Source organism: Centroberyx affinis, unplaced genomic scaffold (assembly GCF_046629955.1).
Source record: "Centroberyx affinis isolate AG114_WGS23_722 - 3 ecotype Tasmania unplaced genomic scaffold, CSIRO-AGI_Caff_v1 ptg000598l_1, whole genome shotgun sequence".
NCBI classification, from domain to species: domain Eukaryota; kingdom Metazoa; phylum Chordata; class Actinopteri; order Beryciformes; family Berycidae; genus Centroberyx; species Centroberyx affinis.
Genome location: NW_027279235.1, coordinates 103,490 through 130,000, shown reverse-complemented (window position 1 = coordinate 130,000; position 26,511 = coordinate 103,490). Strand labels below are relative to the sequence as shown.

General features: G+C 43.9%; 2 protein-coding genes across 3 annotated transcripts in view; both read right to left on the bottom strand.

Annotated features, from left to right (window-relative positions):
* LOC139643411 (potassium voltage-gated channel subfamily KQT member 2-like) overlaps positions 1 to 12,684 on the bottom strand; it is a 61,562-nt gene extending 48,878 nt beyond the window's left edge. Inside the window, 6 exon segments of the mRNA XM_071518549.1 lie at positions 2,381 to 2,556; positions 6,142 to 6,268; positions 6,732 to 6,822; positions 10,070 to 10,172; positions 10,175 to 10,219; positions 12,552 to 12,684. Coding sequence (XP_071374650.1) covers positions 2,381 to 2,556; positions 6,142 to 6,268; positions 6,732 to 6,822; positions 10,070 to 10,172; positions 10,175 to 10,219; positions 12,552 to 12,684 — 675 coding nt within the window.
* Positions 12,685 to 14,679: 1,995 nt separating this feature from the next.
* Positions 14,680 to 26,511, bottom strand: part of LOC139643412 (ral GTPase-activating protein subunit beta-like) — an 81,299-nt gene continuing 69,467 nt past the window's right edge. The window contains exons 28-33 of one of the 2 annotated variants that reach the window (XM_071518550.1): positions 24,468 to 24,590; positions 23,607 to 23,710; positions 20,867 to 20,969; positions 17,570 to 17,630; positions 15,727 to 15,866; positions 14,680 to 15,612 (exon numbers count right to left, since the gene is read on the bottom strand). In XM_071518550.1, coding sequence (XP_071374651.1) covers positions 15,440 to 15,612; positions 15,727 to 15,866; positions 17,570 to 17,630; positions 20,867 to 20,969; positions 23,607 to 23,710; positions 24,468 to 24,590 — 704 coding nt within the window. In that variant the 3' untranslated portion in view covers positions 14,680 to 15,439. Of the gene's footprint in view, positions 15,613 to 15,726; positions 15,867 to 17,569; positions 17,631 to 20,866; positions 20,970 to 23,606; positions 23,711 to 24,467; positions 24,591 to 26,511 lie in introns of those variants that run through there. The other variant, XR_011695077.1, reaches the window with a different exon arrangement.

The following is a 26,511-nucleotide window of genomic DNA, read 5'->3' as shown; positions in this document are numbered from 1 at the left end:
CAGTATCAGGAGTCCAGGGCCCAGTATTTCAAAACTTGTAATCTGGATCAGAATAATCCGGATAATGAAATCCTCCTTTTCTCAGTCATGGATCACGGTGATCCTGCTGACTTTATCTGAGTATTTCAAAACACAGGCAGGGTGGATCACTGTGATCCCTACCTGGCCGGATACGGATTTCCCAATCTCAAGTCTCCGCCTCCGGGATCTGAAACATGGCGGACTACTTCATGAAAGGAGTAGCACAGAGCCGACTTTCACGTCAAAAGTGTAAGTTAACCGTCGTCTATTGTGTAGCGGTTTTAATACCATACGAACGGCAACCAACACATCATGCAAGCCAACTATTTGAATTGTCACCTTATTAAAAGCAGGCCGTGGCGATCTCTAATTGAGACGCGGCCGTGCTAACGGGAGCTAACGCGGCTCCATTGACTTGTGTGTTTTTAAACCTTGGTTTTAGCTTTGCAAGTGACCAATAAACTTATCTATCTACCACATCAGGCACGGGGGCCAGAGCCAGAGCCAGAGCCAGCGCCAGAGCGACGGCGACGGAAGAGGCATGCCGGTGATGAGGAAGCCTATGAGAGGCTCCTCAAAATGGAGACAGAAAGGGCAATCAAACAGACTGAACTGGCCAAAGAGCAAATTAAGCTGACGCTGCTTCAGCAAAAAGAGACAGAATTGAAAATCAAGCTGTTAGAGAAACAGCTTGACATTTGAAATAGCATGGTCCTGTTTTAGTTAGTGGTCACATTATTTGACATGTCTTTGTTGGAATAAAACTTTGTTTGGACCCTGCATCCCTTTGTCTTTCTCTGTTTTGGTACATGCAAGTTACAATGTTTGGTGAACTAGAATTTGAGAAATAATTGTAATTTTATTTACAGCAGTTTTACAGTGTGGTCAAAATTTTTACTATGCTTTAAATTTTTTGATATTACTTAAATTACTTGTTAGAAGTACAACACTAACACTTAAGTGTAACGAACATCTTGAGTAACAATATCTAGGAGAAGTATGAGCTGAGAGTTTGTCAGTCCAAGTCAAATCCACCTCTGAGGTGGGATTCAAATGATCCTGAAATTTTGGTATCAAGTTGATCCAGATATCTGACTTAACTTTTGAAATACCCAAATCAGCCTTTTATCTGGATTCAAGGGAGGATTGGATTACCAGAGCTGAAACCCTGATCTTCAGGATCAGGATTCTCCTGATCTGTGTTGAAATACCCAGTTTTCAGATCAGATCTAGATTTAATCCAATCCGACCAGGATAATCCTGTCAGATCACGTTTGAAATACTGGGCCCAGGAGACGAACCGAGAAACCACAGGAGACTCAGAGAGTTAAAAGACCTGCAGGAGGCAAAGTTCAGGTAGCTGGGAACATTCTCCAGGTTTTAACCAAGTTTCTGTTAAAAAATAAATCCAGATTGTGGGACATGATATTTAGCATAAGTCTTTTTGGAAAGTGATTCTAACATTAAAGGCATACTGAGGAGGATTTTGCTGCTTGTGGCTTGTAAACACAACTTTCAAAGTTGACCCCTCCTCCCTGCGGTTTTCAGAACGGTAAAAACCAGTAAAAACATGTAAAAAAAGTACAGCGTTCCAAAACGAGAGTGAAACTGTTGGCTTTCACCCATTGGAGAATATTGAAGGAGAAGATGAGGATGAAGAGCGGAGTTGGCCTGTTTTCTGTTGGAAAGGTAGGTGCCGGTTAGCTTAGCTATCAGCGTTTCTACTATAAAGAAGCTACGCTAACGGTAGCTAGCTGCCAGCTCACGATACACACTCACTCTGACCAGTTGCTCTGTTTTTCTGAGTTCAGACCGCTACAGCAGCCAGCGAGGCTTTTAGATACAAAAGGATTCAGCAGTGGTTTGGTTGCAGCCGGACACACCTGCTGCCAACATGTTGATGCCCAGAAACGTCCCGACCATGCAGAAATAATAAACTGCAGGCAGAAGGCAGCAGGCTCTCTGCAGACACACACTACCAGTGGACCATAAGTAATGATTGAGTAGAACAGTTTTTGGATGAGTTTATGCTATTTCAAGTGGGAAAATCCTGCTCAGTATGCCTTTAATCAATGCCATGTTGATTGGGATGTCATGCTGTACAGATATTCTCTCAGTAGACGGGAGAGCGGGGTCAGGTAGATCTCTACTAGATCTATTCCCCAAGTCGTAGGAACTGGACAACACTTGTTGGAAATGTCTCCAGACTGTATGAGGCTTAGCTAGATGCCAGTCCATCCAGGAAGCTTCTTCAAAGTTCCCAGCCAGAAGCTTAATGCCCCTTTGGTTTGGATGCACACCGTTTTGCAACTAGTTAGTTAGTTAGTTAGTTAGTTAGTTAGGTAGTCAGCCAGGTTACCTTGCTGTGGGCGTACACCACTGATCCCAGTAGTTTCCAGGTTCCTCCTCGTCGGTCCATCCGGATCATCCGGAGAATCTGCAGGAAGCGAAGCGACCGGATCGCAGACGTGGCGAAAACATTCCCCTGAGTCCCCGCCGCCAACACCGATATGGAGGCTATCAACACCATGATATCTACAGACAGACAGACAGACAGACAAACAGGCAGACAGACAGACAGACAGACCAGTAAGTAGATAGATCAGGTGCAGGATAAAATCAAAACTCACAGCAAAACGGAAAAATATCCGCACACTAAATGTTAAGGTTCCAGCAAGTTTATTGTTTATTGTTAAGTTTCGATCAACAAGGTCTTCGTCAGGTAACTGGTTGCAGTTCCATACCAGTAACTACTGGTACAGACCCCTCTAATTTGAACCATGCTATTGTCAAACATGATTTAAAAAAATGGATCCTCTTGCTCTCAACAATTACCAATTTATCTCCAAACTGCCATTTTTAGTCAAGGTTTTAAAAAAGTAATCTCTCTCAAGTAATATCATTCATGACTAGAAACAGCATTTTGAAACATCTTAGTCAGGTTCACAGCACAGTCTGCTGTCCTGAGAGTTACTGAGGACTTCCTCCTTGCTGCTGATGAAGGTGACTGTTTGATCCGGATTCTCCTAGATCTTAGCAAAGCTTTTGACACAGTTGACCATGATATATCACTTAATTGGCTGGAAAATTGGGTGGGGCTCATGGAAAACTCAATTGGTTTAAGTCTCATTTTCTGAATAGAACTTTCTCTGTTCTCTTGTACAGCTCATCTGAATATGGTGTTCCACAAGGGTCAATCTTAGGCCCTCTATGATTCTCCATTTATATGCTTCAGCTTGGGAACATCATCCATAAAGTTTAGTTTTAGTTTAGTTTAGTTTAGTTTATTTTTTTTCTGGTCAATTTTACACAATATCAACTAATACAGTTATGAAAGTGATTTAAATAATACTAAAGCATCAAGAATAAAACAAAATACACATTATATTATTATATTAACATTATATTGTCTGACCGGAAAAAAAAAGGTGTAGGCTGAAGCCTAAGCTTATTGTGCCTACCCTTAATACTTAACAAAACATTATCCTTGCTCTACCCAAAATAGCTGTGAAACAAAGCAAACAAAAAAAGAAATTATAAAAATAAATATATAAATAAATAAATTTGCTAGAGAAACACAAGATCATAAAACTGTACGCGTACCCTCTACCCAAAATAGCTGTGAAACAAAAACAAACAAAAAAAGAAATTATAAAAATAAATATATAGATAAGTAAATTTACTAAAGAAACACAACATCATAATACAGAAACAGATAAACAAAACAAAGACAGTTCATAATTGTCATTCATTTCTCAGTGTTGGTCACAGCTTTTGTATCTTCCAAATGTACTGTTTTTGAACATCTTCTTAAACTTACACATATTACTACATTCTTTTAGTTCATTATTACAATTATTCCATAATTTGACCCCTTTCACTGTCACACATCTATCTTTTACATTTGTCCTTACCCTCTTTTTTTCAAACATATAATTTCCCCTGAATGGATACCTGCTCTCCCTCATTGCAAACAACCCTTGGATACAGTCAGGAAGTGTTCTGTCTTTTGCTCTAAACATTATTTGTAGAGTTTTAAGGTCTACTAGGTCCATAAACTTTAAGGCATATGAATTCATAAATAATGAGTTGGTTGGATAATTATAATCAGCCTTATTGACAATTCTTATGGCTCTTTTTTGCAGTATAAAGATGGAATTTGTGCTAGTTTTGTAAGTGTTTCCCCATACTTCCACGCAGTATGTAATGTATGGAACTATGAGTGAGCAGTATAGAATAAATAGCGAGTTATAATTCAAGATGTCCTTAGTTTTGTGCAGTATTGCAATGGATTTAGACAGTTTTGATTTGATATGATTTATGTGAGGTTTCCAACAGAGTTTATGGTCTATTATCACTCCCAAGAATTTGTTTTCATACACTCTTTCAATTTCTGCATCATTAATCTTAAGAGTTGCTTCAGAATTGATTTTACGATTTCCAAACACAATGAATTTTTCTTTTGATTTGTGTCATCAGCAAATATAACAAAATGTAACAATTTTGACACCTTACAAATATCATTTATATACAGTACAAAGAGCTTTGGACCCAGCACCGAGCCTTGCGGAACCCCACAGGTGACCTTCCTAAGTTCTGAATCAAAATTATTTACTTGAACATACTGGTATCTATTTTCAAGGTAGCTTCTCAACCAGGAGTGTGTTACCCCTCTAATGCCATATCTTTCTAGCTTCTTCATAAGTAAACCATGATCAATGGTATTGAATGCCTTTTTGAGATCTATAAATACTCCCACTGTATATTCTTTATTGTCTATTGCAGTTGAGATATTCTCTACTAGTTCCATTAGTGCTAGTGAGGTAGACCGCTTAGCTCGAAATCCATACTGGTGGTCACTTAATAAGTTATGCTTGTCAATAAAGTTATCAAGTCTTTGTACAAATAATTTTTCTAATATTTTTGAAAATTGGGGAAGCAGAGATACCGGTCTGTAATTGGAAAATAAATGTCTATCTCCATTCTTGTAGATAGGAATGACTTTCGCTGTTTTCATTTTGTTTGGAAATATGCCTGTGAGGAAGGATTGGTTACATATATGAGTCAACGGTTTCGCAATACATTCAATAATTTTTTTAACTAATGACATATCAATGGAATTGTAGTCAGTAGACTTTTTGTTCTTGAATTTATTAACAATATCAATAACTTCATTTTCATGAACTCCACTGAGAAACATAGAATGAACATTTATATCAGAGCTGTCGTCTTCTATACCTTCCTTGTTACTCGGCTCAACAATCTCATTTGCTAAGTTAGGTCCAACTTTTACAAAGTAGTCATTAAATTCATCAGCAACCTCTTTTATGTTGTTCATAGTGACATTTTGATTTTTAACAAAATAACTAGGGTAATCTGCTTTCCCAATACCTTTTTTGATTATGCTGTTGATCACTTTCCATGTTCCCTGAATATTACTTCTGTTTTCCTACAAACATAATATTCATTTTCACTTTTATGCAGATGACACTCAGATATACGTACCATAAAATCAGGACACTCCACCGCCCTCAACAGCCTCAAAGATTGCCTTTCAGATATTAAGTGCTGAATGACACAAAAGTTCCTCTGACTCAACGAAAACAAGTCTGAGATTGTTCTATTTGGCCCCCAAAAGATTCAAGTCAACCAGATTCAAGTCAACAGTGACGTACAGCCAACTGGGAGGTCATCCGATCACATGAAGCCTGTAGCCGAGAATTTGAGTGTTTGATTCAGACCTCTGTTTTAAAGACCAGGTTAGGAGGGTTGTTCAGTCTTTCTTCCTTAATTCCTTAACATAAGGACTTTTTTATCCTTTGCTGACCTCAAAAAAGTAATCCATGCCATATCTCTTCAGGTTTAGATGACCGTAACGACTGTAAGTGATTTTAAGGTTTTACTAATAACTGGTCTGGCCCTAGCTACATATCAGACTTTTTAACCCCTTATGAGCCGGAGCTCAGCCTAGGGTCTGGCAGCTGGTTGGTAACTGAAGGTGGCCGGGCCTTTGGTTTTGTAACCTTCTGCTTTGGCAAAGTGTAGAATCTCTATATCATGCCAATAAGCAGCTGCTGTATTGAACTGAATGGAGAGAGCGACAGGGAGAGATAAACTCACCTATAACACAGAACGGTTTTCTGGCAAATTTGAGTCGTCCTCTCCATCCTCTGTAGCGACAGCAGCAACCTGCAGCCCAGATCCTCACCATGTACTCCACACCGAACACCACAATGGTCACCACCTCCTGTTAACACAACCACCTGCTGGTTAGCTCGAGCCACACCTACATTCTCTACCTTCCTTCCTGTTCGGCTCCTGATGTCCAGAGAGAAACATGATGAACTCTCCTCAGGTTCTTCTTCTCCTCTCACATTTCAGACACAATACAAGCTGCACTGCTGCTTTGCTTCCTCCCACCATAAACATGGAAAATAATCTGGGAAATATTCCACCTTTGTCTTTAGTAGGCTCCATACTATTCTTATGAAATTATGCTATTCATATACATCATCTATCATTGTTATTATTATTATTATTATCTAGATCATATAAATTATGAAAGAAGAACCATATCTGTGTTTCCTACAGACTTCAGGTGTTCCTATAGACTACAGCAGTGATGGTCCCTACTAGTCCTAACCTAGTAGTAGTCTCATTAGCAGTAGCAGTAGTATTAGTAGAATTAGTAGTAGCAGTAGTAGTATTACCAGTATATAAAGGGCGTCCTCGGAGTTCTTCTCATACTCCTTAATGGTGGAGAAGACAGAAAGCACCAGACAAGAGAAAACCAGCAGGAAACTAGGGAGGGAGGGAGAGAGAGAGGGGGGGGGGGGCGGAGAGAGAGAGAGAGAGAGAGAGAGAGAGATAGAGAGAAGAGAGAGAGAGAGAGAGAGAGAGGGAGAGAGAGAGAGAGAGAGAGAGAGATGTTGCCAGGGTAACCACCTTGTTTGGCAAACATAATGAGCTCTTAAAATTAACTTTACTTTTTTAGTGTTTTCACAGTGAAATATTTGATAAATAATCTCATCACTCATTAGATTAGACAGAGTCCTTTGCACCTGGCTGAAGATTGGAAACCAGTGCTAACTGTGTTACAACAAACAAGGACAATATTCTGAAGAGGGAAAAATGGGTAATACTCTGCTTATAAAGATTTATAAGACATCCTCCAAAGAAACGTCGAAACAACTTTTTTTTTGTGCTCCACGGTCGTCGCTGTGCTGGACGATGTAAACCAGCAGCGTCTCCTCTGACACACATGGAGTCACCAGCTGCTTCTTTTCACCTCACAGCGAGGAGTTTTTCAGGGAGAGAGTAACGCTTGCGGAGGTTCAGACTATCTCCCCCAGACTCCTAACCTAAACACCCATATACAGAAACAGAGAGAGACACGAGTACTCCAGCAGGACAACAGACTGAAGAGGATGACACCCTGAACCAGCCACCCGCCCTGACGCTGCACAGGGAGACCAGAGGACAGGAGGAACACGCAGCACCGCCTATCCAAAAGCAGAGAGATCGTCTTTCCCTGCGACTCTAATGGGAAGCAAATCAGCATGAAGCGTCTCTTCCAGGCAGAAGGTTGGAGAAGGTCTGGGTTCGCAGCTGTCAGTCAAAACTTCACATCCTGATTCAGACAGGCACCAACATCCGAACACCACTTTACTCTGGATGAGACTATACTGCAACACATTGTGGAGTACAACTATCTGGAGATTATTATCAACGCATCTGGGAAATTTGATCAAGCTATACACACACTGACAGAGGGTTGGAAGGGTTGAATAAATCAATCACTAAGTCAGCTGAAATGTTTGATCCTCTGATAAAAATCTGGATCAGAATCTTTGATGCTGTAATTCAACCTGTTCTCCTTTATGGAAGTGAAGTGTGGGGCCAAATTTTACACCAAAACAAATCATCATGGGACAAAAGACCCAAACCAGCCTGCAGAGCGGATTTAGGTGAATTCCTTCTATCCCTCCCTGTAATGAAAAGGACCATCAGATCCTGAATCCACCAACAGCATTCAAACATAACAGCATCGACTCAGAGGCCGAAACCCTGAAACAGAAATCTGTTGTCTCCAAAAAGAAGCTCTTCGTACCATTTCAAAAATAGAACTAAAAAAAAACATAGATGACGAAATCAAAACAAATGACATTGAAAACTGACAAAAAGAAATACATTTAATCAACAACACAGAGAGAGAGAGACAGAGAGAGAGACAGAGAGAGAGAGACAGAGGGAGAGAGAAAGGGAGAGAGAGAGAGAGAGAGAAAGAAAGAGAGAGAAAGAGAGAGAGAGAGAGAGTTATTTGTTAGTGTTAATGCCAGATAATAGAAGAGGAATGTCAAATCTGATTAACATCAGTCTAGTCTGATGTTAATCAGATTTGACATTCTTCCTGTCAAATCTGAGGAGAGAAGGAGAGGAGAGGAGAAATGAGATGGAGAGGAGAGGAGGAGAGGAGGGGAAAGAAGAGAAGAGGAGAGGAATAGAGAAATAGAGGAGTGCTGACTCCTGTACTTCTCCTGGAGTTTCATGTTACAGAAAACTGATCTGTTTCCAGGTGGAAGATTTAGACTGCGACACAGATCTGAAAACTAACTTCAGTTATTGATGAGGAGATTCTGAGATTTAGACTGTGAGAGAGACACACCAGAACCGCCGTATCTGCTGATATCTTGTACAGAAAAAAAACAGGCACTAATATAGGAAGACTGTGGAAGAGGAAAGGATTTCAAGACGACAACAAACACTGAACATAAAGGAACAGTGATGATACAGAATCAAACCTTTTCAGATCAGAGCAGTTAAAAAGGCCAAAACAGCCTGGCTGAGGTGGAAAGAGACAAGGTTCTCTTTACAGAACAAACCAGCAGCTGTATAGCCTGCAGCCCTACAGCTGGTGGACCAGTTAGGGAACCAAGGTACCTGACCGGACAAGTTAGAGAACCAAGGTACCTGACCGGACAAGTTAGAGAACCAAGGTACCTGACCGGACCAGTTAGAGAACCAAGGTACCTGACCGGACAAGTTAGAGAACCAAGGTACCTGACCGGACCAGTTAGAGAACCAAGGTACCTGACCGGACCAGTTAGAGAACCAAGGTACCTGACCGGACAAGTTAGGGAACCAAGGAACATGACTGGACAAGTTAGGGAACCAAAGCACCTGACTGGACAAGTTAGGGAACCAAGGAACATGACTGGACAAGTTAGGGAACCAAAGCACCTGACTGGACAAGTTAGGGAACCAAGGAACATGACTGGACAAGTTAGAGAACCAAGGTACCTGACCGGACCAGTTAGAGAACCAAGGTACCTGACCGGACAAGTTAGGGAACCAAGGAACATGACCGGACAAGTTAGGGAACCAAAGCACCTGACTGGACAAGTTAGGGAACCAAGGAACATGACTGGACAAGTTAGGGAACCAAAGCACCTGACTGGACAAGTTAGGGAACCAAGGAACATGACTGGACAAGTTAGAGAACCAAGGTACCTGACCAGACCAGTTAGGGAACCAAAGAACCTAGCATTACGGTCTGTGACCATAAGAAGCGATGGTAGCGCTTCATCAAATTAGCAGTGGGCTAAATCCATGATGGCATGAGCCTAATGCTCCCCTCTAACCTTTTCTCCACTGTATATCAATATTTTTATGTTTAGGGAACAAAACAACCAGAGCAAGATTTTCTCAAATTTCCACAACAGTACAAGTTACAATATTTTGGGTAACTTTAAAATAACGTGCATTAAAAAATACCACAAGATTAGGAAATGCCATTCTCATTGCACTAGACCAGACAGACAGACAGGCAGGCAGACAGGCAGACAGACAGGCAGGCAGACAGACAGGCAGACAGGCAGACAGGCAGACAGACAGACAGACAGACAGACAGACAGACAGGTAGGCAGGCAGGCAGGCACGCAGACAGACAGACAGACAGGCAGCCAGACAGGCAGGCAGGCAGACAGGCAGACAGACAGACAGGCGGACAGACAGACAGACAGACAGACAGACAGGCAGGCAGTCTTACACATATGCATGGTAGATGAAGGCCCAGCCCCTCGGCCTCTCCAGGACATTGTACAGGAAGTTCTGTAGTCTCCTGTAGAGAGCGTTGCGCTTCGGAGGTTTCTTCCCCCGGAAACGCTGCTGCGCTGCCGCCGAGGGCCTTCCTCCCCGCCTGGAGACACATTCACATTTAATCTTTCATTGTGTTATTCAAAAAAATAACTTCTCATGTACACAATGAAAGCCAAATGGAAAATGGAGCATTTTCAAAAGTCTTTATTTCCTTAATAGTATGATATCTTAGTAAAGGTTATTTGCAAAAATTGTAACAATTGTATAAATAAAAGTGTGCTGATTTTCTCAATTTTATCTTTAATATTGAATTTACAAAAATTATTTGAATTTTGCCCTTATTGTCAAGCAAACTTCTCATTCAGGACAGTTTATGGCCTTCAGCTGTAGCTCGCTGCTTCCTTCCTTCCTTCCTTCCTTCCTTCCTTCCTTCCTGATTTCATTAAGCCCCCTTTTATGATTGGCTATTCCTTCATCGTTAATATCATTGGATCCTGAAGTTATATTGAGGTGAATGATGGCTTGACATAATCAGTAGTGAGTTCGCCATTGGCTGATAATATCAGTAACCCACTCCCCCTTTTCTGATTGGCTGTTTTGCCAATGTAAATATTATTAGATCCTGCAGTCAAAATGTGATCGGAATCTTTTGTATCTCATAGAAATTATGAAGTTAATCGCTCTGGGGTTTTTTCAGAAACTGTAAAACTAATTAATTCAAATTCCTTCCACACCACTAGTTGAAATGACACCAAACTCGACACCAATATCTGTCAATATCTTCAAGGGCTGGAAAACAATCTGAATCTGAATTTCCTTTGACTCCCTGACTTTAAAACCTGAAGTCACTGTGAAAAACACACAGCTGGAATCTGACAAAGGCTGTGAGATCGAGTCCTGGTGGTGCAACCATAATGTGACAGTAATACACCTGTGTACTGTATACTGTGTGTACTGTATACTGTATACGGTATGTACTGTGTACTGTATACTGTATGCACTGTATACTGTGTCTACTGTATTCCAGTGGTTCTCAACGAGGGGTCCGGGGACCACCAGGGATCCTTGAGGGCATCCCAGGGGGTCCCCAGCAAATTGATGAACCGTTAAACTTCATTATTTCATTTACAAGAACAATTACAGAATGTAGGAGAATGAATATTTTGACCATAGTTTCATTGTTATCTCTCTCCCTACAATAAAGATAGTCATGGAGTTCTGGACAAAATCATATCTAACAACAAAAATATTCTCAGATTTGGGTCCAAGGGACAAAATCGCATCAAATGGGGGTCCATGGCCCTAATGTGGACTAAATTAGGGGTCCTTAGCTTTACTCCACATGAGTAAAGCTAAGCTGTTCCCCGCTGCCATATTGCTGCTGGCAGCTATATTTATCATTATTATTATTATTATTATTATTAGGAAATCCTATTATTACTATTATTATTCTTTTTTCTCTGCTATCTGTTCCAATAACTTGGCCAAACATTGGTAACGTTTTGTTCTAACTGGACACATACTGGACTTTGTTGATCCATTGTGCGCACTGCCTTTTTAATGCGGCGGGGTTTATATACACGTCGCTGCTGATTGGCTAACACCTCTGACACACCCACAAAACGAGAGACAACGTACCTCAAAGCCCGTTGCACACCGTTTCACACCGTTTCGAGGAAACATGACGTTCAACCCGGAAACCGTAGCAAAACGGTGCACACCGTATTTAGATTGAACGTGCCCCAGGTGTCACAGCTGACTGGGAGAAACTACTGGCTCAGTCACGTGCTGTTGGATCGATCGGAAAAAATAATTTTCTACCTGGAAATTTCACATGAACGCCCGTTAAGTCAGAGGAATAAGACTGAAACTTGGAGAAAATTTCACTTCCAGAATTTGTCAACATCCATCTAACATTCCATCTGTGAGTGAAGAACTGAAAAATAATATCACAGGTGTTTCCATCTCGCTGTTTTTATTTCCACACCGCCCTCCTCTTCACCTGAAACATCTAGCCATATTTACACTTATAGCTAGGCTACTTATATATATAGCCTATTAGTTTTTGCTCTCCGCTGTCCTCACCTGGAATAACATTTTTGTATTTCCATTTACTGTATATTAATTTACATGTAGATTAATAATTATTTACACTTAGATTCACGTTTAGCCTACATTTGCAGATTTACATTTGCATGTCCGTCCGTGCGGAGGACTAACCCTGCTCCCCCAACACACACACACACACAAACACACACACACACACACACAAACACACACACACACACAAAACACGTTACATTTAATTTCGATTGATGAGTCTGTTCAATTACCTTTTCATTAGCAGTGTAACGCGTGGTTTCGACACTGAGCCGTTTCGCTGTATTTGTATTTATATTTGTGTATTCGTGTATTTGTGTGTATTTTCCTACCTGCTATGAGCAGAGCTCCGTCTCTACTGGACTCCGTCCCCCCGGCCTCCAGACCCACGAAGCCGACCTTCAGCTTCTTCTGGTCGGCCTGGGCTCCGGGGAACACCCCGCCGTTCCGGGACTTCTGCACCATGATGGACCGGCCTGCCGATCATTTACAGCCCGCAGACAGAGCGCCGAGGCCGGCCAGACCCGGCAGGAGCATCGCTGTGCAGCGGAGGAGACGAGAGGAGGAGAGGAGAGGAGAGAAGGAAGAGAGGAGAGGAGGAGATGAGAGGAGAGAGATGGGGGCAGAAACAGAGAGAGAGAGAGAGAGAGAGAGAGAAATATTTTGCTGCACCTTACCGACTTCCGGTCGCATGCCCCACAGAAAGGAAAGAGAATGACGACACCGGGATCCAAAGATTATTGATTAGGTTACTGATCAGATGATCAGTCCATTAGATAAAGGAGAGACGGAATCAATCATCTGTCTCTCTCTAAAGAATTAATCTAGTGGATTCAGAGCATGTGTGTGTGTGTGTTCAGGATGATGTTTTATTATCCTGTCAATCACCATGGTAACCAAGCTGTATGAAGGTGGTAACCATGACAACCAGTACAGCAAGTACAGAGCAATGGCTATGAAAAACACACACACACACACACTCACACACAGACCAGTGATCTGACCAGTGATCCAGTCCTACCCCCCCCCCCTTGTGTCTTTACCAGCGATGCACATTAACAGACTCCTGTCCAAAAGCTTTCTGTGGATAATTTGTTGTCAGTTTCACTTTGATATAAATCCCTCAAGCAGGAAAAAACAAGATTCATCATTGTGACACTACAGAGTGGGGACTGTGGGGGCGGAGCCTTCCTGTACAGATGTCACGGACTAACTGGTGGATGCTGACCCCCCCCCCCCACCTCTGGGTGATCAGTCCTTGTTGTGTGGGCTTTCTGAAGGTGTTCAGTTGTTCTTCAGCATCCTTGATGAGGTCAGCAGCCCTCTGGACCGCTGCAGTTCTGCCGGGGCGAGAGTCTCCTCTACGGGACAAGTTGGTACGTTCGTATGACCAAGGTTCAAGTTCAAGGTTCAAGTGGTACCGTGCCCAATTTAAAAAATTCTGTCTCAAATACAATTCGCGAAAGAAAGGACTGGTGTCCAACACTCAGCTGGAAGCTGCAGTTGCTCAAGCTGTTTAAGAGGTAAGTTAAGATAAAGGGTAAACACAACATGTTAAAGTTACCTATATTTAAGTAAGTAAAACGAGCTGTTTTTTAAAACGCGTGTGTCAGGACAAGTGGCAGGAGAGGAAATGGAGGAAAGGCATAAAGCAAGCCACTGGTTCGCCAAGGTGTCCAATCCCAATGTCACCTGGGATCCCACCAATGAATAGTAGAGGACAACGAGCGGTCTCAAAAGAGCAAAGAGGTCCACCAAGTGTCCCCGAAGTGGCCTGCCTAATGTCCAGCTGACGGCGCTACACCCGAACCACACCCAGACCCACTGGCAGCCCCTGACAGGTGGACGGCCCGCAGAGACACTTTGGGCTCAAAGGAGTTGGCACTTAACTGATGATTTCAACCTGTCTCAGACAGACGATACTCAGCCGTCTCGAGGAGGCAAAAGACAATGTGCCGGACATGCAGCCATATTTACAGCTGGTGAGGCGTCTGCCGGTCTTGGCGGCAGGCTGAACCATACGGCGGCGTATAGACCGAGGTGAAATAGAACCTCAGCTGATAGCAGGGGAAGGCAATAATAATAAATAATAATCAGTCCCTCGTAGCGTAGTGTAAATCCGTTCATAATGTTTTGAGACTTGGAGCTAGCTGAGGTTCAGGAGCAGGGCCACGCCCACCTGCCCTGCACCCGTTCGTCCTTGTTCATATCTGAGAAGAAGCCGCCATCCATGGTCCACCGCTACAAACTGTGCTAACTGAAAACCTAACATAATTGAATAAATGTTAAAATCACTTTCTGTTGATGGTGTGGTGAAATCCTGATAACAGAGGGAATGGGGTGAAAACAAAACCTTGTCCAACTCTGCTGGCAGAGGAAACCAGGAAGGAGAAGAATTTGCCTCTCTCTCTCTCTATGTCTCTCCATTTCAATTCAGTTCAATTCAGTTCAAAGGGGCTTTATTGGCATGAGAAACATACGTTTACATTGGCCAAAGCAAGCAGAAAGAACAAAAAGTAAAGATAAACTAGAATAAAGAGTATGACTCTATGTCTCGCTGCAGCTCTCTGCTGCCCCCCGGTGGTTTCAGGATCCTGTATCGACTCAGTTTGTTACAGTCATATCAACATGCTTCTTTACATTCTCACACACACACACACAAACACACACGTCATTTTTGCATGTGAACATATTTATTATCATATGATTGGCTGGAAGTAAAACAGCCTTGAGCCTTTACTGTGATTGGCTGTTGTCATAGTAACCCTGGTTCTTATTACAGGCGATTCCACAGTGTATTTACACATTCAGTGAAAGAGAGAGGAACTCTGGGTAAAATCAGTGTACTACAGAGCTAGTAGAGAGTATAAAACAAGATGGCAGCAAACAGGTTGTTATGGTAACAGCTGAGATGGTTGACCGTCCTGAAACAAATAATTGTGGGATTCCTATCATGTGGTTAGCGTAGGGGTCAGAGGTCAGAAGTCCTGGAACAGGGCAGTGTAGAGGGGTTCAGGGGTCAGAGGTCAAGGATGTGACCAGACCACAGAAGTCTTAATCTCAGGCTCAAACTGTTTACTTTTAAAGTCAGGGGTCAGAGGTCAGAGGTCAGAGGTCTTGGAAGAATGCGGTACTGATTGTGGGCTCTATCTGTTTATTTTTGGGGTCAGGAATCAGTTATCAGGGGTCAGAGGTCGGGGTCAGGGGTCAGAGGTCGGGGTCAGGGGTCCTGGAACAGTGTGGTATAGAAGTCGGGTTCGGACCGGCGGCTTCGGTAGCGCAGGACGATGTCACTGATCTTGTGTTTCCGTCTGACGTGGGGCGGGGGGGCGGAGTCACTCTCCAACCGTCTCCTACGGCAACCGTTGATCACCATCTCTCTGACCAGGAAACCTGGAGAGAGAGAAGAAGAGAGAGAGAGAGAGAGAGAGAAAAAGCCATGTGTGTTATTGTTAGGATAGTAAGACAGACAATAAGACAGACAGGTAGTCAGACAGACAGGCGTACCCAGAGACCTCCTGCTGACCACGGTTCCGTCGACCAATGGGACGACTAGGCTGAACTTGCTGCTGGTGTTACCATGGAAACGGATCCGGAAGAGACCGGTTCTCAGCGGGTGAATGAAGATCAGCTGAACATCTGAGACACTGACAGGTAGAGAGACAAACAGGTTAGAGGGAGACAGACAGGTTGACAGACAGGTAAGAGAGAGACAGACAGGTTGACAGACAGGTTGACAGACAGGTTAGAGAGAGACAGACAGGTTGACAGACAGGTTAGAGAGAGACAGACAGGTTAGAGAGAGACAGACAGGTTGACAGACAGGTTAGAGAGAGACAGACAGGTTAGACAGAGACAGACAGGTTGACAGACAGGTTAGAGAGAGACAGACAGGTTGACAGACAGGTTAGAGAGAGACAGACAGGTTAGAGAGAGACAGACAGGTTGACAGACAGGTTAGAGAGAGACAGACAGGTTGACAGACAGGTTAGTTTTTCTTGCATTGAGGCCTGTAGCACCCAATAATGTAATAATTTCCTGAAAATGTAATGAAATTTGCACTTAACTTGATCGGAAATGTAATAAAACCCAATAATAGTAGTAATAATAATAGTAATAAAATGTCCTGACTGATATTGTAATAACATTTTTATGTTTATTTTTATATTTCATGTTTGGAAATGTAAACTCTAGGCTTTATGTAGAATTTTAAATTTACAACAGATGGCAAGTGGAACGTTGTTATCAGGCAAAGATTCATCAAACTAAAATCCCTATCAATGAGAAATGAACCGGCTCATAACCAGGATCCATTAGACCAGACTGGATCTTAGATTAGACCAGACTGGATCTTAGATTAGACCAGACTGGATCTTAGATTAGACCCCATCAGAAGATTTGAGTGTCATAACATATCAGCATGACATTATATGTCAACTGACCATTATGTCACTCGACATAGAGGACGATGTCAATTTGACATTGAAAGTGACATCATAATCCTTTATGACCAGGTGGAACAAACACTGATGACTGTATGTCTGTTTATGTCAGGTGTCATGGAGTGTGTGTGTAGGTGTTATGAATGCTGATGTCTTCAAATGAATGTTACTGAAAGTGGTTTTGTTGGATTGTTTTCATGAGGCAGAGTTTTATTAGACATGTGTGTTATAGAGAGTGAAGAGGAAGGTTTAGGGAACAGTGACCTGCCTCCCAGTGCTGCTCAGAAGCTTATCTGACCTGGACTGGTCTCCAAGGAGGTAGTCCATCACCCGCTCAGTAAGACCAGGATGTAGCTGCATGTCCCTGAGTTTCTGCCCATTTGCATATGGCTACATTTTCAATCAAGTTAAGTGCAAATTTTATTACATTTTCAGGAAATTATTACATTATTGGGTGCTACAAGGCCTGAAATGAAAACCCATGAGATCTGGACTGACTGCAGGTCACATGACCCAGAGAGTGGAGGACAGACCGACCGAACTTCCATTTCATTCTTTTGTCTTTAAGCTGTGAATACATTACTGAATTTAGAAATTTAAAGTTGAGCACAAAGACCTTTTCTGAGCCAGGAATCTGATTGGTTCAACCTCAACACAATTATAATAAATATAATATACAGTCAGAACCCCCAGGTCTAAGTTCTGCTTTCCATTTCAAACACATGAGAAATGAGAAGCCTTTTGTTTTCCCTTCAGTTTGCTCTTTGCTGAGGTGAAAAAGTTTGATCTACTGGGTTTTCATTTGATGTCCACTGTAAGTGTGTGTGTGTGTGTGTGTGTGTGTGTAGTGGTGTGTGTGTGTGTGTGTGTGTGTGTGTGTGTGTGTGTGTGTGTAGTGTGTCTTTTACCATCTGGATGTCTCTACTCCAGTACTTGTCTCTGACAGCAGCTCAGACACAGGGAAGTTCTCTGAAACACACACACACACACACACACACACACACACATACACACACACAGTTGATCACAACAGAAAAAGTAGTTCAGTTTAATTAGGGCCCGAGCACGACCTCGTGCGAAGCCCTATTGTATTTCGTTGTTGGAATTATTTTTCGCCGGACAAATAAATCGGACTTTTGAGGAGCTAAACGAGCTCGAAAAGTTGAAACTTTTCACACGAGTCAGAACTGGTGAAAAATTATATATTTTATGGGTCTGGCTCATGGCCGTGGCAAAACGGCTCGATAGCGCCCCCTACAAAATTTCAACGGAGTATCCCTCGCCGTACGTTTGTCCTAGACTTACGAAACTTGGTAGGCACGTGTATCATGTCCAGACTTAAAAAAAAGTCTGGTGGTACCATGCGCCTAAAACCAACAGGAAGTCGGCCATTTTGAATTGATTGTGACATTTTGGCCATTTGCAGGGGTCGTACTTTAACGAACTCCTCCTAGGCGGTTGATCGGATCCACGTCAAACTCGGTCAGCGTGTATAAAAGACCTCGATGATGAAAAGTTGTGCGAACTGTGAGTTTTCGTCACACGGCGTGGGCGTGGCGAGGCGTCAAATTTCCATGTTTCGCCACGAAACAGGAAGTGGCTTTTAACTGGCCTGTACATGGTCAAATCTGGACCAAACTTCACATGTTGGATGAGAGTCCCGGCCTGAACACGTCTACAGGCCGATATTCAGTTATAGTCATAGCGCCACCTACTGGCGACAGGAAATGTCATGTTTTATACTGTGGTGTACTGCTCCTAGCGGGTTGACCAGAGCCACCTCAAATGTGGTCAGAAAAGCCGTAGGACCTTGATAACGCTTCGTGGTGAAGATCGGGAGCGTTCGTCGCACGGCGTTGCCATGGCGGCACGGCGAATTTCGATGTTTCGCCGTGAAACAGGAAGCTGCGTTAACTTGAGTTTACATCGTCCGATCTGCACCAGATTTCACATGCTGGACCAGAGTCCAGGCCTGAGGACATCTACAGGCCAGTTAGGAGTCATAGGCATTGCTCCACCTACTGAGTGAAGGGCAGAGGGGCGGAGTCAGAGCAGATGGGCGGAGTCAGGGCAGAGGGGCGGAGTCAGAGCAGATGGGCGGAGTCAGGGCAGAGGGGCGGAGTCAGAGCAGATGGGCGGAGTCAGGGCAGAGGGGCAGAGTCAGAGCAGGGGGCAGTCAGGGCGGAGTCAGGGCAGATGGGCGGAGTCAGGGCAGAGGGGCGGAGTCAGAGGGATGAATATTTGAAATGGAACACGCTTGTCCTTAAGCAGGCCTAATGGGCGGGCCCTCGCCTCTGTGCTGCAGCCGCGGCGTCGTTACCGGACACCGACCGGTCGACGTGGCCCACACCATGAAAATTCCATGTAAATCAAGTGGTGATTGTCACACAAGGCTTACTTCCTGTCGCCAGTAGGTGGAGCAATGCCTATGACTCCCAATCGGCCTGTAGATGTCCTCAGGCCTGGACTCTGGTCCAGCATGTGAAATCTGGTGCAGATCGGACGATGTAAACTCAAGTTAACGCAGCTTCCTGTTTCACGGCGAAACATCGAAATTCGCCGTGCCGCCATGGCAACGCCGTGCGACGAACGCTCCCGATCTTCACCACGAAGCGTTATCAAGGTCCTACGGCTTTTCTGACCACATTTGAGGTGGCTCTGGTCAACCCGCTAGGAGCAGTACACCACAGTATAAAACATGTCATTTCCTGTCGCCAGTAGGTGGCGCTATGACTATAACTGAATATCGGCCTGTAGACGTGTTCAGGGCGGGACTCTCATCCAACATGTGAAGTTTGGTCCAGATTTGACCATGTACAGGCCAGTTAAAAGCCACTTCCTGTTTCGTGGCGAAACATGGAAATTTGACGCCTCGCCACGCCCACGCCGTGTGACGAAAACTCACAGTTCGCACAACTTTTCATCATCGAGGTCTTTTATACACGCTGACCGAGTTTGACGTGGATCCGATCAACCGCCTAGGAGGAGTTCGTTAAAGTACGACCCCTGCAAATGGCCAAAATGTCACAATCAATTCAAAATGGCCGACTTCCTGTCGGTTTTAGGCGCATGGTACCGCAGACTTTTTTTTAAGTCTGGACATGATACACGTGCCTACCAAGTTTCGTAAGTCTAGGACAAACGTACGGCGAGGGATACTCCGTTGAAATGTTGTAGGGGGCGCTATCGAGCCGCTTTGCCACGGCCATGAGCGAGACCCATAAAATATATAATTTTTCACCAGTTCTGACTCGTGTGAAAAGTTTCAACTTTTCGAGCTCGTTTAGCTCCTCAAAAGTCCGATTTATTTGTCCGGCGAAAAATAATTCCAAGAACGAAATACAGTAGGGCTTCACACGAGGTCGTGCTCGGGCCCTAATCCAATATATAACAGTTTGAGTTATATGAGAGAAAGACAATATGTGGAAAATGACAGTATGTTAAACAGAGTGTGAAAAAATGTTCTAATATTCAGATGAATGATGCTTCTACAGGAGAACAGAAATACAGACTATAGAACCAAACACTTCAGGTGTAAAGTCAGGTAGAACGTGTAGAAGCTACATGAGGAACTCCTCCAGTCTATGTGACGTAGAGCTGTGTGACGTAGATCTGTGTGACGTAGATCTGTGTGACGTAGATCTATGTGACGTAGATCTGTGTGGCGCAGATCTGTGTGACGTAGATCTGTGTGATGTAGAGTTGTGTGACGTAGATCTGTGTGGCTTAGATCTGTGTGACGTAGATCTGTGTGGCGTAGATCTGTGTGACGTAGATCTGTGTGATGTAGAGTTGTGTGACGTAGATCTGTGTGACGTAGATCTGTGTGGCTTAGATCTGTGTGACGTAGATCTGTGTGGCGTAGATCTGTGTGGCTTAGATCTGTGTGACGTAGATCTGTGTGACGTAGATCTGTGTGTAGCAGTCTGTGTGACGTAGATCTGTTTGGCGTAGATCTGTGTGACGTAGATCTGTGTGACGTAGATCTGTGTGATGTAGATCTGTGTGACGTAGATCTGTGTGGCGTAGATCTAACTTCATGTCTGTTTCATGAAGCATCTCACAGCTGATATCATCAGTAGGGAAGAGGAGAGAGGTGGGCGGTAAAAAAAGTATGTAGTACTAGTTAGTTGAAATACTTGTAGTACTAGTTAGTTGAAATATTTGTAGTACTAGTTAGTTGAAATACTTGTAGTACTAGTTACCTATATCATCAAAGCGTTCCACCCAGACTATCAGGAGTTTGGTTTCAGGGCCGAAGAACGAGACGGAAGAACCAGCTGACTTCCTGCTTTCACCTGGTGGACTCTGGACAGACAGACAGACAGAGAGACAGACAGACAGAGAGACAGACAGACAGAGAGACAGACAGAGAGACAGACAGACAGACAGACAGGCAGGAGTAGTGAACGTTTCCATTGCATAAGAACCTTATGGGATGGTAATGATTGTTCCAGGTATTAGTCAAACCCTCAGGTGTTACCAGGGAAACTGAGTTATGGCTTGTGAAAAACTTTAGATTTTGATTATAAAACACATGAAAATATAAATGAATGGTCTTAAGTGACCCTGGTATAACAGCGTCAGACGGTTCTGGCTCCCTGTCGTCTGTTAATTCCTGATAACGGACGCCTCATCGGGTGTTATCCCTTATATATAATATATATATATTATCCCTTATATATAATATATATATATTATCCCTTATATATAATATATATATATTACTTACTGCACAGGGAACAAGAAAGTTTTTACTCCTATTGCATATGGATTCTAACTTTAGCAATAGCTGTGCACTCCTGAGCAATAGTTCAGCTGGTTGTAACGTTAGATCTATCTTGTATGACTAGCTCTAGACAGTTTGTCTCTCTCATGTGACTAACTATGGTTAGATCTATCTTGTATGACTAGCTCTAGACAGTTTGTCTCTCTCATGTGACTAACTATGGTTAGATCTATCTTGTATGACTAGCTCTAGACAGTTTGTCTCTCTCATGTGACAAGACAACGCAGTGAGCTCTGTGATTGGAGGACTTCGATGGCTCAGTTCTCCCTGGGATGAGAAGTTTCTTTACCTCCTAACACCCAGATGAACACAGTCTTGTACTTTCACCTTTTTTTTCCATCTATGCTAGTTTTTTCGACAGCAGCCATTCATTTGAACTAACGGCTCATAGTGTAGCGGTTCAGCTCATTCAACGTTTGGGTTTTTTGCTTCCGGAACCGAGAAATAGTCACAGCCATGTCTTCACGTCTCAGCTCTGAATATGTGGCTCAGTCATGGACTTTCCTTTCCTGCATCTTGGCGCAGGCTTTCCAGGGAGGCTGAGCAGTGTGAGGACCGGTCTGATCCAAAGACATTGTTGCTGAAATCATGCGATACTGAAGACATGTCAACCGACAACATGCAGAGCCTTCGGCATGTCAGGAGGGATCTCATCTCTTGGAGCCACTAAGGATCTTTCTCACCATCTCAGACCGGCTCAGACCCTCCGGAAACTTCCAGCTCCGCCTCCTGAACAGATTCAGTAGTTCCTTAAAGTTCCCTGGACTGAGCTCAGCGTTTCTTCACCCTACTGAGAACAGCCAGGCAACATTTGACATCAAATGTGCCACAAAGTTTGTTGCTACAGGTGGATGCTGAGTCTATTCAGGATCAAACTAAACAAACAAACAAAATAAATGAATTCCCACCAGCTATGCAAGAGAACTGTGTGCGAGAGTTTATTTTAAATAAAAGTTTGTTAGGCATCTCAGACAGTTCATGTCCTTTTGAAGATAGAACGGCAAAACCCAAAACGTAGCCCTGGCTACATGAACACATGAGTACTAAGGAAAGAGTGGAGGAAGGTCGAACACAAGTGGAAAACCAACAAGTGGAGTATTTCTCTGATAAAGTGGAGAATATTAGATTCTCCTCCCTGGGTGTGTTGAGTCCAGCTGAACCCTAGCAGACATTGTTTCACACATGAAATCCTCATCTTGCTCCTTAGACATTATCCTGTTTATCTCTTTCTTTAAACAGGCTTTTGTCCATCCTCTCCTGAAAAATCTATCTCTAAATCTCCAAAACGCCATTTTGCTATACATTATTTATAACGCACCTTTTAAAACCAAGGTGACAAAGTGCCTAACTGACTTAACTACTACCTACTAACCCTGACCTCTTCCAGTCTAACCTGACTCCCTGCTGCTGCTCCCACCTGGACCTGAATCAAGACTGCTGCCCTGATCCTGAGGCTTTACTGCTGATCTCACCGCCGCATGCTGCCTCTCTCTCTCTCTCTCTCTCTGTCTATCTGCCTCTCTCTCTCTATCTGCCTCTCTCTGTTGCTCTCTCCCTCTCTATCTGCCTCTCTCTCTCTCTCTCTCTCTCTCTGTCTCTCTCTCTCTCTCTCTCTATCTCTGTCGCTCTCTCTGTCTCTAGTCTCTCTCTGTCTTCTCTTGTCGTTTTGTCCGGCACCTGTTGCACCTGTTGTCTCCTCTCAGGAGATTATTTTGTCAGAGCGTGTACAGTATACAGTATGGACAGTACAGTATGGACAGTACAGTATGGACAGTACAGTGAAGACAGACAGGAGAGAGAGGGGGATGACATGTGACAAACGTCCCAGGCCAGATCTGACCCTGGTCACATGGTACCGTCTGACACCGCTGAGCCACCAGGACGCACACGAATAGTGTGAAAAATAGTGAATAGTGGAAAAATGTATGAACAAACTTTAAGTCTATGTGAAGTTACACCACAGACATCAACAGTTTGGGAGATGAGAAAAATGGGATTAAAAAGTAAATGAATGTTAAATAATGATAAATTCACCATTTATTAAGGACGGTTATGATAAAGTGTAAGTGACCTTTAACCCCTTATGAGGCGGAGCCACATCAGTGTCATTTTTTAAATCTCTTCTCAGGGTGAAGGGGAAGTTTAGAGGTACTCACCCTGGGCGGGGGGGCCGGGTCCCGGTTCAGATTTGACTGACTCAGCTGATTGGGTGGGAGCTCGTTTGGAGGCTCCGCCTCCTCAAAACTCTCTGACCACTCAGCTACAGGAAGGGAGGAGCATCAACATTAAGACATGTGACGGGTGGCAGAGTCAGGGGGAGGGGCTTCTTTAAAGGACGGACCAATAAAAGACTTTTCAGGAAGTGCAACTATGACTTCATAAGGAGAGCGGTCGACCAATCAACGAACACTCAGTCAGTCTCTCTCTTCTCGCTCATCTTCTTCCACCATGTTTTTTCTTCATCATATAAAAACATGGTGGAAGAAGACAGGACAGAGAGAGAAAGAGAGAGAGACAGGGGAGAGGGAGAGAGAGAGAGAGAGAGAGACAGAGAGAGAGAGAGAGAGAGAGAGAGAGATGGGAGAGAGAGAGAGACAGAGAGAGAGAGAGAGACAGAGAGAGAGAGAGAGAGACAGAGAGAGAGACAGGGGAGAGAGAGAGAGAGACAGAGAGAGAGAGAGAGACAGAGAGAGAGACAGACAGAGAGAGAGAGAGAGAGACAGGGGAGAGAGAGAGAGAGAGACGGGAGAGAGAGAGACAGAGAGAGAGAGAGAGAGAGAGAGAGAGAGAGAGAGACGGGAGAGAGAGAGAGAGACGGGAGAGAAAGAGACAGAGAGAGAGAGAGAGAGAGAGACAGAGAGAGAGAGAGAGAGACGGGAGAGAGAGAGAGAGAGAGACGGGAGAGAGAGAGAGAGAGACAGGGGAGAGAGAGAGAGAGAGAGACGGGAGAGAGAGAGAGAGACGGGAGAGAAAGAGACAGAGAGAGAGAGACAGGGGAGAGAGAGAGAGACACTAACCGTTAGAAGAGGAGAGCGAGGGAACGACGAAGGCGATCTCTGTCAGAGCGTCGGCGAAGTAAAGGACGAACCTCTCTCCGTTGAACACGCCCCCTCCGCTGTCGCCCAGGGCAACAGAGGCTTCTGAGGGACAGAACCAGGACCAATCAGTTTCCAGAGAGACTGTGACATCATAATGGCAGGTGAGGTGAAAGGTCTATTCACCATATGTAGCCCCGCCCATTTGACCCGGTTCCATTCCAACGCGATTGTGTTCCGACTTCCGTTTCAAAGCCGGCGGAAAGAGGAAGTGTTTTGGATCGGCTAACAGCAAAAAACTGATGTAGCCTACGGCTAGTAAACTTTGTTTACAGATAAAACAACTCTGTTTTCGGTAAATTATCTGACATGGATAACGTGGTCAACACATGGGAGTGTACATCTTCTACACTGCGGCGGTCGGACGGTGTTAGTGTACTGCACCCTGCGAAGATCAGCATTAGCGACTGGGAGGATGACATGAGACAGTGGCCAGAAATAACTTACGGGGATATATTCAATTATTTCGTGCTGTCCCTTGGAGTAGATGGTGCCACTATGAAGAACTACAAGAGCACTGAAGCCTACCAGTACCTTCACAGTGGTAAAGTGGGCCGCGTATTACTCCACCAAGTAAGTGATCTGGTATTTCTGAAGGCTGATGTTCAGCCCAGCCAGTCCAGCAGTCCAGTACACTCCGCCTGGGTACTGGTGACAAGCCTGGGAGCAGTAGAGACAGCAGGGTGCTTTTGCATCGCTGGCCTTGGGAAGTCCTGCGGCCACGCTGCTTCAATTTTGTGGAAGGTAAGAAAGCAGGATATGTTTTTTTGTCTGTAATGATCATCGCCTGGTCGATCATACAAGGGCATGGTGGCTTATTTGAAAGTAAAAACTCAAGTCACATTGGTTGATAGACTATATAATACACAATTATGTGGCTACGTTAAGTTAAAAATTATCAGCTGTTTTTTTTTTTTTTTTTACATTTTATACCATTAGTATAAAAGAACATGTTCATATTAAAACAACAGAATAAAACTTAACTCGCTAACATGACATTCGTGTATCACAGAACTGCAAGAATGAGAATCATGGAGAATCTGTAAGTATCCCAGTCAAATCTTATATTGGAAGAGGAAGAAGGTAAGTAATATGGAGTCAAGGTAAGTGAGCTACGTCTTCTCTACATCAAAACATGATATATCAGGTAACAAAGGACTCCATGCACAAAGACTGCATTGCAACACACCATGTTTAGTAGTTGCTCCCTAGCTGAAGCCGGATGCTCAGCAAGCAACTATTAAATGTGATGTATTGCAATGCAGTCTTTGTGCATGGAGTCCTTTGTCTGCTTGCCTTTGTAGTCTGCAACACTGGAGCAGATCACCAAAGAGCAGAGTGTCTCACACATGTGGTATGATGCTCATAAAATTTGGATCACTGCTAGCTCAGCCAAGAGGGTTCCAGTCAGAGCCAGTCCTGAGAAGTTCCTGCATGAGCATCTCTACCCAAGGTTCCATGGGAATGCAGCTACACGCTATGGGAAGGAGAGTGAGCTGGTAGCTTCCCAGTGGCTGGAAGGCTGTGGCTACTCTGTCAGTCACAGAGGCACTGTGGTCAGCGTAGAAGAGCCATGGCTGTCGGCAAGCCCTGATGGAGTGCTGAACGCTGAGGAACTGTTAGAGATCAAGTGTCCAGTCTTGGGAAAATCCTTTAAGTCTCTGGAAGACCTCTTCAGTAACAAGACCTCAGATGTTAAGATGGTGGACAGGGCATTTCAACTCCAACCACATGGGCCACATGGCTATTACATGCAGGTGCAGCTGGGCATGTTCTGCACAGGGCTGAGAGCATCGAAGCTGCTCATCTGGACCCCATCCCAGCAAGCCATGATCAGTGTTGCATATGATGCAAATTTCTGTGCTGAGATTGTGCCTAGGCTAAAGGCTTGCTATTTTAAACATATGCTGCCTCATATTGTCAATGAATTTCAGGCAGGCAGGTTGTCATTGAGTGATAGGTACAT